Source organism: Narcine bancroftii, unplaced genomic scaffold (genome assembly GCF_036971445.1).
Source record: "Narcine bancroftii isolate sNarBan1 unplaced genomic scaffold, sNarBan1.hap1 Scaffold_154, whole genome shotgun sequence".
Taxonomy (NCBI): domain Eukaryota; kingdom Metazoa; phylum Chordata; class Chondrichthyes; order Torpediniformes; family Narcinidae; genus Narcine; species Narcine bancroftii.
In genome coordinates this window covers 70,579-83,355 of record NW_027211889.1, presented here as the reverse complement: position 1 = coordinate 83,355, position 12,777 = coordinate 70,579, and the positions used below count along the sequence as shown (strand labels likewise).

Genomic DNA, 12,777 nt, shown 5'->3' with positions numbered 1-12,777 from the left:
TCTTTATAAAAAAAGAATAATTATTTTGCAAATTATACGTTATTTTCTCTAAGTAAATACATGATTGAATTTCATTGTGTCATCTATAAATACTCAATTCGACATCATTTTTCCAAGTTGCAGCTATACATTTTCTAGCCACTGCTAATTCTAAACGAATATATGCAATTTGAGGTTTCTCCAAGCGTAAATTTGCCATAATTGTATTCATGTATCCCAGTAATCATACCCATGGATCCACATATAAATCTATTTGAAAAGAACTCGCAAAAATTTAATCACTTTTTACCAAAAGGGCTTCAACTTTAAACATTCCCACGCTGAGTATAAAAAAAGTACCTGTCTGATCACCAAATCAAAAACACAAATCTGACCCACTAAATCCATATTTTGTCAGTTTTTCAGGAGTTCAATATAACTGATGCAGAAAGTTATAACTAACTAAACTATATCGTACATTAATTAATTTCATAACACTAACCAAACACATGTAAGACCACTCATCCACAGAAATAGGAACACATAAATCCTTCTCCCATTTATCCTTTATTTTAAATATATCTACCTTTTTCATCTTTTCTTGTAATAACATATCATTTCGGAAACAAATCCCTTCTTTCCCCTTATCAACAATTAATCTCTCAAATTTCATTTGACCAGGTTATACTAAAATTTCTACCAAAGCATTCTAATAATAAATCTTGTACTTGATAGTAAGCAAATAAAGTATTTTGTGATATTCCAAATTTCTCTCTGTCTATTAAACCAAAGAAGTGAATCTACTTCAAAACAGTCCTCCAATAATATCACTTCTTTTGATTCCCAATCTTTCAAATAAGAATTATTCATAGAAAATGAAATTGTCTGATTCTGATATAATGGTGTCTTAGCTGAAATCTTACCTTTCGATCCTATAAACTGATTCCATTTATACCATTCTCCTATCAAATGTTTCAATACTGTCAGTTGATACTACTGCAAAAGCAGAGGATTCCATTTATATATAAAATAATGTATTGTTCTTTCTTGTATTTGATCCATCTCCACATTCACCCACATCGGAGGTTGGTCAATATCAAACAATCTATTCATCTTTAATTGTGCTACTTGATAATAATTTTGAAAATGTGGAATTGATGACCTCCCAAAACATACCTCCATGTCAACATTTGCATAGAGACTCTAGACAACTTACCTTTCCATAGAAAGAAACAATCTGCTTTATTTAATTCCTGAAAGAACTTTCCCGGTATAACACTCAGAATAGATTGAAACAAATACTGAATGCGTGGATATATACTCATTTTAATACAATTTACCCGTGTTAACAGTGACTCCTTCCATCTATTTAAATCAAAGTTAATCTTATTTAATAATGGTACATAATTTAAGCTGTATAAATTTTGATACTCTTTATCCATTATTATGCCCAAATAATTTTATTTGACCATTTAAACTTCATAAGTTGTTTACAATCTGAATAATCTCCATCTGATATTAGTAATATCTCACTTTACTTTATAGCCTGACATTACCCCGTATCTTTTCAACAAATTTTGTAATGGTTCGAAAGAATTCTTAGGTTGAGACAAATATATCAACACATCATCTGCAAACAGATTAATTTTATACTCTTGCCCACCAATTGTAATTCCCTTAATATTCATTTCTTGCCTAATTGCTTGGTTCTATAACTAATGCAAATAAGGCTAGTGACAGCGGACGACCCTGTCTAGTGGATCTAAACAAATTGAATGCCTGCAAAATCTGTCCATTTGTCACCACCCGAGCAGGAGTATTAGTATATAATGCCTTAACCCAACTGGTAAAGAGTGGTCCAAATTTATATTTTTCTAACACCTTAAATAAAAATTCCACTCCACACTGTGGAAAGCCATTTCCACGTCTAGCGCTAATATCATTGTCTGGTTGAGTTGTCTTGAAGCATTAATTATTGTAATTAATTTAGTAATATTATCAGCTGAATACCTGTCCTTGATAAATCCTGCTTGATCCACATGTACTAATTGCGGTAAAAGGTTAGCCAATCTGTTTGCTAAAACCTTTGCTACAATTTTGTAATCTACATTCAATATTATTATTTATTAATATTAGTCTGTATGACACAACTTTTAATGGATCTCTGTCTTTCTTTGGGATGAGTGTTATTAATGCCCTTGAAAACGATTCTGGAAATAAACCTGTATCAGTGGCGAGCTTCAGTACATCAGAATATTCCGGAAATAACAAATCATAAAAATTTCTCTAAAATTCCAATGTAAATCCATCTTCTCCAGGTGATTTTCCACTTGGCATAGATTGTAACGCCTCCTTAAGTTCCAAATCAGTAAATGAACCATCCAAAGTCTTAATATCCTCTTCCTCTAATAAAGGTAAATTTAAATTCGACAAAAAACAATCAATCTGCTCCATATCCGAATTCCCTTCAGATAAAGTCCCGATGAAATGTACAAAATTCATCATTAATATCCTGTGGTTTATGTTATCTCTGAATTTCTCCTAACTGCATTCTAGGCACTTGTTCAGTTTCCAATTGCTAAGTTAAAACCGTATGTGCTCTGTCCCTCAACTCATAGTAGAGCTGTTTCCATCATTGAATTATTTTTTCACAATTGTATTATAACAAAGCTTCAATTTGGACAACTGTATTTTATTATCCTCAGTTGAATTTTTCTGAAATGTCTTCTCTAATGTTGCAATTTCTTTCTCTAAGTCCTGAATTTCTGCTATATATTGTTTCTTCACTTTTGCTGTGTAAGTAATAGTTTGACCTCGTAAATATCTTTTTTAAAGTATCCCATAACATAAAATTACTTTGAACTGATCCCTTATTCGTTTCTAAAAAAACCTAATCTGATCTCTTACAAGCGTAATAATTTCAGGTTTTTTTTAACAACATTTCATTAAATCACCAACAATAACAGGTTTCCACCATCTCTGCGATACTACGTGAAATTAACAATAATGAGTGATCTGACAGAATCCTACTCTTATACTCAGCCTGTCTGATTCGACCCTGCAAATGGGCTGATACCAAAAAAAACTATTCTTGAAACCGAATCATGACGTGAGAATAAAAGGAAAAATCCTTTTCGGTCGGATTCCTCTGTTCCCATATTTCCACTAAATTTAAATCCCCCATCAACTCAGTTATTCTTTTCGCCATTTTGTTTTTTTTTCACAATTTTTCGAGATTTAATCAACAACGGATCCAAACAACAATTAAAATCTCCTCCAACCATAATATTCTCATTGATTGATTCAAATATAAAAATGCATCAGGAACAAAGTGAACATCATCTTCATTCAGTCCGTACAAATTCATCCAAGTCCAAGCCTCTGAAAATAGTTTCCAATTAACCTTCAAAACCCTCTCTACATGAGCAGAAAAAGATTCTAAAAAGGCACCTTTTTATGTATCTCCCGATAGTTTTTACCTGGCCCACCAGGAGTCACTGTTTTCACTTTTGTACATGGTTTTTCATTGTTTGAGAAGATTTTATAATTTGCAATGTTTTCCCGGGAATTTTAACAGCTCTTGGCTAATATTGTGAACTCCGAGTTGCGCACATATTGAAATATGAAAATAAAGTATCTATTTTGAGGAACAGAAGGAAATGACACTGCTGGTGACACATCTCAGAGAGCAAAGGTGCAGGAAGGGGGAACATTGCAGAGTGCGTCGAAAGAACCAAACACTTGTTGATCCAAACCAAGACTTTTATTAACTAAAAGACTGGAGCATATCATAAGTGGGTCGACCAGTCCAGAATGACCTGGTCTGGCTAGGAGAAATCCTTTAAGACCTGCCAGTAGGTGTGGCTACACTCTCAGCCAATCACAGTCATCCTACAGTACACTCTGGACAGATACACATTGGTGTTAGAATCTGTACTATCAGGGGGAATGACCAGAAGGCAATTGCTGTGTTATGTGGCTTTCTGCAGGTGTGCAGAAATGCTGGGAAACAATTCTGGGGGCCATCTCTTTTTCTTCACCCGTTACAGAGCAGCAGGTAGCTGGGAGAAAACAGCAAGGCTGCAGAGAGACAGATAGATTAGGAGAATGGAAAAAGAAGAGGCCAGTGAATTCCAAAGTAGGAAAATGTCTGGTCATGAACTTTGGGAGAAGGAATAAAAGGGCAGATTATTATTGCATAGGGTGAACATTCAAAATTCTGGGGGAGATGGACCTTGGCATCGCCGTGCAGGATGCCCAATAGGTTAACTTCCATGTTGGTGGTCAATCAGCTGATTGGAATGTTGGTATTCATATCGCAAATAATAGGATATAAGAGCAGGGATGTGATGTTGAGGCTTAAGAAGGCACTGGCGAGGCAGCACCTGCAGTAGCGGAGAGAGTTTTGGGCTCCTTATTGAAGAAAGGATGTGCTGGCATTGCAGAAGATTCACAAGAATGATTCCTGGAATGAAAGGATTAATATATGAGGAAGGTTTGATGGATCTTGGACTATACTCCTTGGTGTTCAGAAGAATGATGAGTGGTAGGGGTCCTAAGAAGCACTTCGAATGTTGAGAAACCTGGATACAGTAGATGTGGTAAAATTATCTCTCATGTTAGAGGAGTCAAGGACGAGAGAGCACAACTTCAGGGTTGAAGGATTCCCACTAAAAACAGAGGTGCAGAGGGATTTCTTGACACACAGACTGCAGAACCTCTTGAATTTTTTAACTGGTGGCTGCAGTGACCAAATCATTGGGTGCATTTAATGCACTTCAACTCTGTCTGCTGCAACAGGGTGGATCTCCCAGTGGCCACCCATTTCAATGCTTACATGGCTGACCGTGGACTCAAGCACATTTAGATTCTGATGAAAACAATTCATTAAATCAGTAAAAGTTCAACCACAGCAACTGCTGGAATATAAGTTATACAAAACTGCTGGAAAAAGCAGGTCAGGAAGCAGAGAAACCAAGAACTGGAGAAGTAAGAAAACAAGTGTATTTGAATTGACAGGCTGGAGAAAACACAGAATAGGTGTTGGGAAATTTGCAAAGAAAGTCCTGGCCAAATAATGTAAGAAGCAGCCAAGTGGAACCACAAGATGCCCCTGTTATGCAATTTTCCCAGGTGGCACATTTTTGTGGCCTTGTCTTGAGATGTGCATCTATATGTGGTGCTTAAAAACCCACCGTTAAGCTGGAGGAGCTCAGCCCGGATTTTCAGTGTCCATAGGAGATCAAGATATGTTCCCAACATTTCAGTCCTGAGCCCTTCTTCAAGGAATGAGCCAGATACAGGAACTCTTAGAAAAGGCACTTTCAGGTGGCCAAATGCCCCACTTGTAAAGCCGCATATAATGGCAATATGGGCTGCCGGAAGGCCACCTGAATGCGCAGGATGCGCCTGCCAAATGAACTTGGTAACCCTCTTCCGAGAGGTATAATCGGCACAACACAGAAATGCTGTGGTGCCAGGTGGAGGTGTTTGTTGTGTTTACCATTTTTGTTTTTGTTCTGCGGTGTTCAAGTGTGGAGTGTATTTGCAATGTGATTTGTCCGTTCCATGGTTTACATCTAGTTTAAACATAATGTGAAATGTTTACATTGCTATATCGAACTCAGATATTTATGAAGCAATAAGATTTCTCAAAAAATGTTTTTTATTACATTTTTGACAAGCACACAAGTCTCATTTATATGCAACCATTACTTCACGAGAACACATAACATGCCAGGCAGTAGGCTCATGTTGTCGCATTGGGTGGGGAGGGTGGAGGGGGGAACAAGTTGTGGAAATTAGGAGCTAGGTGGCAGGGTCATACCCTTACAGGATGGACAAAATGGCAGAATGGATGGCCTGGTGCCCATGGGCCTGCTGATTGTGACAATCTGTGCTAATGGGTGCAGGACCATCTGCTTCAACCAACGTCCACTCTGACAGAAAGTCTTCCTTGTTAATCTCACATATATTGTGCAGGACACAGCGAGCAAACACAACACCTGGGACTAAGGTGGTAGAGATATCCAGACGGTTGGATAGGCACCACCGGCAGCCATTTAGACGGCAATATGCATGTTCCACCACTATCCTTGCAGAATTAAGGGCCTTGTTAAATCTTTGCTGATCCAGATCCAGTCCTTGGTGCTGTGTGAACCCCTTCATCAGCCAGTTTCGTAGTGGATATGCCAGATCACCCACAAGATGCGCTGGAACCTTTACTCCATTAACATTCTTGGACACCTGCAGGCACAACAATGGAGAATGTTGTTAATTCATACTCATGACCGTTGACACAATAAGCATACATAAGATTGACACATGAAGCTTTGTAGGGTGAACACTCACGTCAGGTGGGAAGTGGTATCCGCCCTGGTCCTCTTCCTTTCTATACAGAGGAGAGTTGGTAAGCACTCGGGCATCATGGGTACTGCCCGGCCAACAAACACATCTGAGAAGCTGTAACGTGAATGGAAAGCACAGTGAAGTGATAGACATTGAGATGTGATGTGATAAAGACCAATAAAGGCTTAGCTCACCAGAATCTGTGGTCAACCACTGCTTGCAGAACCATTGAATGCCAGCCTTTGCGATTGTAGTAGGCTGCAGCATGCAAGCTGGGGGCAATAATGGGAATATGTGATCCATCAATGGCACCGGCACACATTGGGTATCCCCTTTGCACCAAGCTGTCATTGGTCTCCTGGAGACGTGTTCCAATGGGCAGGGACATGAGACGTTTACCGAGGAACTTCGTCAAGGCGGCCGTCACCACCTGCACCACCATGCACACGGTGCTGATGCCTATTCCAAAGATGGGACTGATGGATCGATACTCACAAGGGGTGGCATACCAGCGCAGAGCCACAGCTAATCGAAATCCCGGCTCCATGGTTGCTGCGCCTGGTCTATGCGGCTTCAGGTGAGGTTCTTAGAGTTCCAGCACGAAGTGAAAGGTGCCATGCGACATACGAAAGTGTTTCCTCCATTCAGCAACATCAAATTTGGTGTGGTCATTTCTCCAGAACTCAGTGCCCTGGGATCAGTTCAACCTCCAGAGAGACCCATGTGTCACTGACAAGCATCATTCACCTTCGTCTGTGAACAATGGTGGGCGAAACCTCTGAGCAGAAACAATTTCAAGCTGGCACTGGAAGGTGTTGTTAAGGTTACTGAACGCTTACTGTAGCTTTTGACAATTCACATCTGATAGGTAATAGACTCAATCAGCTGTGTTTGGGCGGGAAACCAATATATGAATGGGCTGCCTTTTGGAGGTTGGGACCCTGTTGGGAAGAATTGATCATTGAACCCTGTCTGGAAGATTTGCTGGCCTAAAGACTTGTATTTTCTCACCCACTCTGGAAGCCTGTGAGTGAGTAAAACCTATACTGGTTGTATTTTCATCGGAATTTATAGCTATCCTATAAATACAAACTTCTCCATGTCCGCCACAAGAGTGGGGATCTCCCAGTGGCCACCTGCTTCAATTCCCCATCCCATTCTCTTGCTGACAGCCTGTTCATGGTCTTGTCGTGACTGCAAAAGGTGGTGCTACTGAAATGAAGCACCTCCACACAGCATGAAGTGAACCAGTAACTGCCTTTATATGAACCTCTCGTGCTGCTTTTAGGGGACGACCTCATTCCTCTCTGGGGTGCGCTGGTCTAGGGGAGTGATGTCAGTGCGTTGCGGAGTTGCTGCAACCAGGATGTGGCGACATCTCCCAGGCAACATGTGTCACCAAATGCATGCTTCTCATGAGAAGGGAAGGGGGGCCTATGCCATCTTGTACCAACTGACTGGGACAGCGATTCGGCCCGCCTGACCACATGGTCGCTCGGCCTGCTATGAAAAACCTCATCCCTATCACATCCAATTAACACCTTTTGTTGGGCTGGATTTGTCCCCTAACCAGAATTCTGAGCCTTTCTGAGATTTCCTGCTTCTGGGTTATTCTGTTTATTCCTTGAAGAAGGGCTCAGGCCTGAATGCTGGAAAGAATAGCTGAGTTCCTTCAGCATGTCAGTGTGTTTGTAATTATAATCACAGCGTCTGCAGACTTCTGTGTTTCACTCATCTTTATTTGTAATACAAAGAACTGATGTTGGCAGTGGTGGTGGGGAGAGAGTGGGGGGTGGGGAACCATCTGATGGCATCCTCATTAGTACCTGGACCTACCACTTTGTGTCAGCCTATCCCAACAACTGGGAGCTACAACCCTGCGACAGTTCCCATAGAATTAGAGGACTAACAGTAGATCTGTGTGGAAAGAACAACCTTAGCTGCTTCTTGCCCTTTCGTGTAAGACTTTATTCGTAATAAATGATCGACCACAAAAAACCCTGTTCCAAGTCTCTTTCAGCCCTTAGTATCATGTCCATACATTCCCATCATTGAACATTTTACATGCGCTCTCTGTTTGCACTCGGATGGTGAGTGGGAGCAGTTCCTTTGGTGCTTCAACCTTCTCCCGACCCCTGCACAGAAGCTGTTCTTCATCCTGCTGATGCTGGTTCTGATCCTTCTTTCTCTTCCTTGATGGGAGCAGCTGAGAGATGCTGTGGGCAGGGTCAAAGGGCTTCTCCAGGATTTGGCATGGCCTCTTCAGACAAGGATCCTGCTAGATCACACTGATGGGGAAGAGGGAGACTCCAGTGATCCTCTCTGTTGCTCTGAGGGTCCTGTGGATTGACTCCAATCCATTTCTCTGCAAGGACCCTCTCATCCAGTTTAGTTTGTACTTGTGTGGTGTTTCAAGGTCCCTCGGCCTGACGGAGATTGCCGATTCTATCGCATCTGCTGATTCCAAACGACCTTAGTTCCTCCGTCCTGTCGGGTCAGTCCGATTTAATGTTTCTCATCTTTTGTTTGATTTTTTAAGATTGTGTAGTGGATGTGTGTGGGGTATAAGTGCATGGGTGCTTGTGGGTGGGTATATGTGTGAGCGTGTGTAAGAAGGGGTGTGAGGGACAGTGTGTGTGTGTGTGTGTGTGTGTGTGTGTGTGTGAGGGAGTGGGAGTGTCTGTTGGCATTTGGGTGTGTGTGGTAGTGTGTGTGTGCGTGCATGTATGTGGGGGTTTTATTTACAGTGAAAAAGTATATACAGAATATTTACAATATATACAGAATATATACAGAAGAGTGAACAAATATATACAAATATATCAATGATCAAATATATACAGAACATATGTACAAAGCACAACATCGACGTCAAATGAAAAGAACTCGACAAAATTATCTCACTTATCGAACACGTCCCTGATATAAAAGCACATCTACCAATTTGCCCCGAAATAGTTGGGGTTGTGTGTGGGATTTGGGATGTGTGTGTGGAGTTGTGTGGAATTGGGTGTGTGTTTGTGGACTGCATGTTCGGGTATTGGGGTGTTGGATGGAACGTGTGAGTGGATGTGTGTGGTGTGTGTGGGTGAGATTGTGCAGTGGATGTGTGTGGGTTATATGTGCATGGTTGCTTGTGGGTGGGAATGTGTGTGGGAATGTGTGTGGGCGTGTGTAAGAAGGGGTGTGGGGGAGGGTGTGTGTGTGAGGGTGTGTGTGCAGATATGTGGGGCTTTTGTTTACAGTGAAAAAGTATATACAGAATATATACAATATATACAGAATATATACAGAACAGTGAACAAATATATACAAATATATCAACGCTCAAATATATACAGAACATTTGCACAAAGCACAACATCGACGTCAAATGGAAGGAACTCGACAAAATTAACTCACTTATGGAACACGTCCCTGATAGAAAAGCACATCTTCCAATTTGCCCCAAAATCATTGGGATGTGTGTCTGGAGTTTTGTGGGATTGGGGTGTGTGTTTGGGGTCTGCATGTGGGGTTATGGAGGGAATGGGTGAGGGGTTGTGTGTGGGGTGTGTGGGTAGGATTGTGTGGTGGATATGTGTGGAGTGTATGTGCTTGGGTCCTTTTGGGTAGGTATGTGTGTGGGCGTGTGTAAGAAGGGGTGTGAGGGAGGTTGTGTGTATGTATGTGTGCGTGTGGGAGGGTGTGGGAGTGGGTATGTGTGCGTGTGTGCATTTCCTTCTTTCCATTTTCCATAAGTGAACAAATATATGCAGACATTTGTACAAAGCACAACATCGACGTCAAATGGAAGGAACTCGACAAAATTATCTCACTGATAGAACATGTCGCTGATATAAAAGAACATCTTCCAATTTGCCCCGAAATAATTGGGGGGACCTATCCTGAACGATTTTCAGAACCTTTCATTCTAAATCCCGACTTCCAGACCCATATTATATTCGTCTAGGAACAAAGTCTACTTTAAATACAAGAATCTGGTTCGGAGACGGGATTAAGGGGAGAGGGAGAAAAGAGATTCTATTGGAGTGTGGATGTGTGTGTGTGTGGGGTCACTGTGGGAGTTGTCTGAGTGTGTGGATTGAGTGTGTGGCAAGTGGATGTGAGAGGTTTGTGTGGGGTGAGTGTTTGGTAAGTGTGGGGATGTGGGGTGTGTGTGTAAGTGGGAGTGTGTGTGGGAAGTGTGTGTAAGTATGTGGGTGTGTGGGGTGTGTGTGGGAATTGTGTGTGGTCTGTTTGTAGTGTGGAGTCAGTGTGGAAGGTGTCTGAGTGTGTGGGAAGTGTGTTTGTGGGTGTGTGTGAGAGGTGTGTGTGGGGTGTGTGTAAGTGGGAGTGTGTGGGTTGTATGTGAGGATTAGTGTAGGGGGCTGTGTGGGGGTGTCTGAGTGTGTGGATGGGGGGTGAGAGTGTGTGGGATTGGTGGATGGGGGTGTGGAGGGGAGTGTGTTGTGGGGTATGTGTGTGGGAGTGTGTATGAGGGGTATGTGTGTGTGGGTTATGTGTGGTGTGTGTTTGTGAGGGATGTGTGTTTGTGGGGGGTGGATGTGTAGGGAGTGCGGTGTGTGGGGGTGGGTGTGTGTAAGGTGTGTTAATGTGGTGTGTGTGTGTGAGGGATGGGTGTGTGTGGGAAGTGTGTGTAGATGTGTGTTTGTGAGAATATGTGTAGGGGGCAGTGTGGGGGTGTCTGAGTGTGTGGATGTGTGGGTGGGGGGTGAGAGTGTGTGGGATGGGTGGAGAGATGGTGTGGAGGGGTGTGTGTTGTGGGGCATGTGTGAGGGTGTGTGTATGAGGGGTGTGGGTGTGGGTTATGTGTGGTGTGTGTTTGTGAGGGATGTGTGTTTGTGGAGGGTGGATGTGTAGGGAGTGGGGTATGTGGGGGGTGGGTGTGTGTATAGTGTGTTAGTGTGGGGTGTGTGTGTGTGAGTGATGGGTGCGAGAGGGGTGTGTGTGGGAAATGTGTGTAGATGAGTGTTTGTGAAGATAAGTGTAGGGGCTGTGTGGGGGTGTCTGAGTGTGTGGGTGGGGGGTGAGAGTGTGTGTGAGATGGGTGGGTGGGTGTTGTGGAGGGGTGTGTGTTGTGGGGTATGTGTGTGGCAGTGTGTGTGGGTTATGTGTGGTGTGTGTTTGTGAGGGATGTGTGTTTGTGGGGAGTGGGTGTGTGGGGAGTGGGGTGTGTGGGGGTGGGTGTGTGTATGGTGTGTTAATGTGGTGTGTGTGTGAGGGATGGGTGTGTGTGGGAAGTGTGTGTAGATGTGTGTTTGTGAGAATATGTGTAGGGGGCAGTGTGGGGGTGTCTGAGTGTGTGGATGTGTGGGTGGGGGGTGAGAGCGTGTGGGATGGGTGGAGAGATGGTGTGGAGGGGTGTGTGTTGTGGGGCATGTGTGAGGGTGTGTGTATGAGGGGTGTGGGTGTGGGTTATGTGTGGTGTGTGTGAGGGGTGTGTGTGTGGTTGTGAGGGGTGTGAGTTTGTGGGGGATGGGTGTATGGGGAGTGTGTGAGGGGTGTGGGTTTGGGGTGTGTGTGGGGGTGTGTATGTGTGAGTGGGTGTGTGTGGCAGGGTGAGTGTGTGTGTCAGTGTCTGTGTGGGGCACCAACGTATATAGGACATGGCAAGCATTGCATGCGCCCCCACCCTGCTTGTCAGCGCTACTTCCATCCCCATACTTGTCAATGATGACGTCATCTTGCACCCCTTGACACATCAGCGATGGCACCAACCTCCCTCCCTCCATCAGCGATGGCTCCAACCTCCCTCCCTCCATCAGCGATGGCACCACCCCCCTCCTTCCATCAGCGATGGCACCAACCTCCCTCCCTCCATCAGCGATGGCACCAACCTCCCTCCCTCCATCAGCGATGGCACCACCCCCCCTCCTTCCATCAGCGATGGCACCAACCTCCCTCCCTCCATCAGCGATGGCACCACCCCCCTCCCTCCATCAGCGATGGCACCAACCTCCCTCCCTCCATCAGCGATGGCACCAACCCCCCTCCCTCCATCAGCGATGGCACCAATCCACCTCCCTCCATCAGCGACGGCACCAACCCCCCTCCCTCCATCAGCGAAGGCACCACCCCCCTCCCTCCATCAGCGACAGCACCAACCCCCCTCCCTCCATCAGCGAAGGCACCACACCCCCTCCCTCCATCAGCGACGGCACCAACCCCCCTCCCTCCATCAGCGACGGCACCACCCCCTCCCTCCATCAGCGATGGCACCAATGCCCTCACCCACACCTCCCCATGGGTCAGCGACTGCACCAATGCCCTCACTTCCACCATGGGCGCTATTTTGGGGTTTGTGTGTGTGGGGAATTTGGGTAAGTCTCTGATGTTTGGGGATGTGAGTATGGTGTGTATGTGTGGTGGGTTAGTGTGTGTTGTGGGTTAGAGTGTGGGGTGGATTTGAGTGTGGGGGTTGTTTGTGTTTGTGTGGTGTTTTTGTGT

At 44.0% G+C, this 12,777-nt stretch overlaps 1 protein-coding gene across 2 annotated transcripts; it reads right to left on the bottom strand.

Moving 5' to 3' along the window:
* Positions 1–5,626: 5,626 nt before the first annotated feature.
* LOC138750488 (uncharacterized) lies at positions 5,627–12,067 on the bottom strand. Of its 2 annotated transcripts, none has more exons than XM_069912559.1 (2): positions 6,331–12,067; positions 5,627–6,225 (listed from the first exon to the last, which is right to left on the bottom strand). In XM_069912559.1, exons 1-2 carry the CDS (start codon positions 6,676–6,678, stop codon positions 5,809–5,811), a joined length of 765 nt encoding a protein of 254 aa, XP_069768660.1. In that variant the 5' UTR covers positions 6,679–12,067; the 3' UTR covers positions 5,627–5,808. Both variants share the same exon structure in this region; 1 of them encodes a protein (XP_069768660.1).
* Positions 12,068–12,777: the final 710 nt, after the last annotated feature.

What these genes read in the sequence shown, in the direction of transcription:
- LOC138750488 (XM_069912559.1), bottom strand. Translation starts at nt 6,678, where the DNA reads ATGACAGCTTGGTGCAAAGGGGATACCCAATGTGTGCCGGTGCCATTG. An exon ending in GATACCACTTCCCACCTGAC is followed by an intron (nt 6,226 to 6,330) that starts GTGAGTGTTCAC and finishes TTGTGCCTGCAG; the next exon opens with GTGTCCAAGAATGTTAATGG.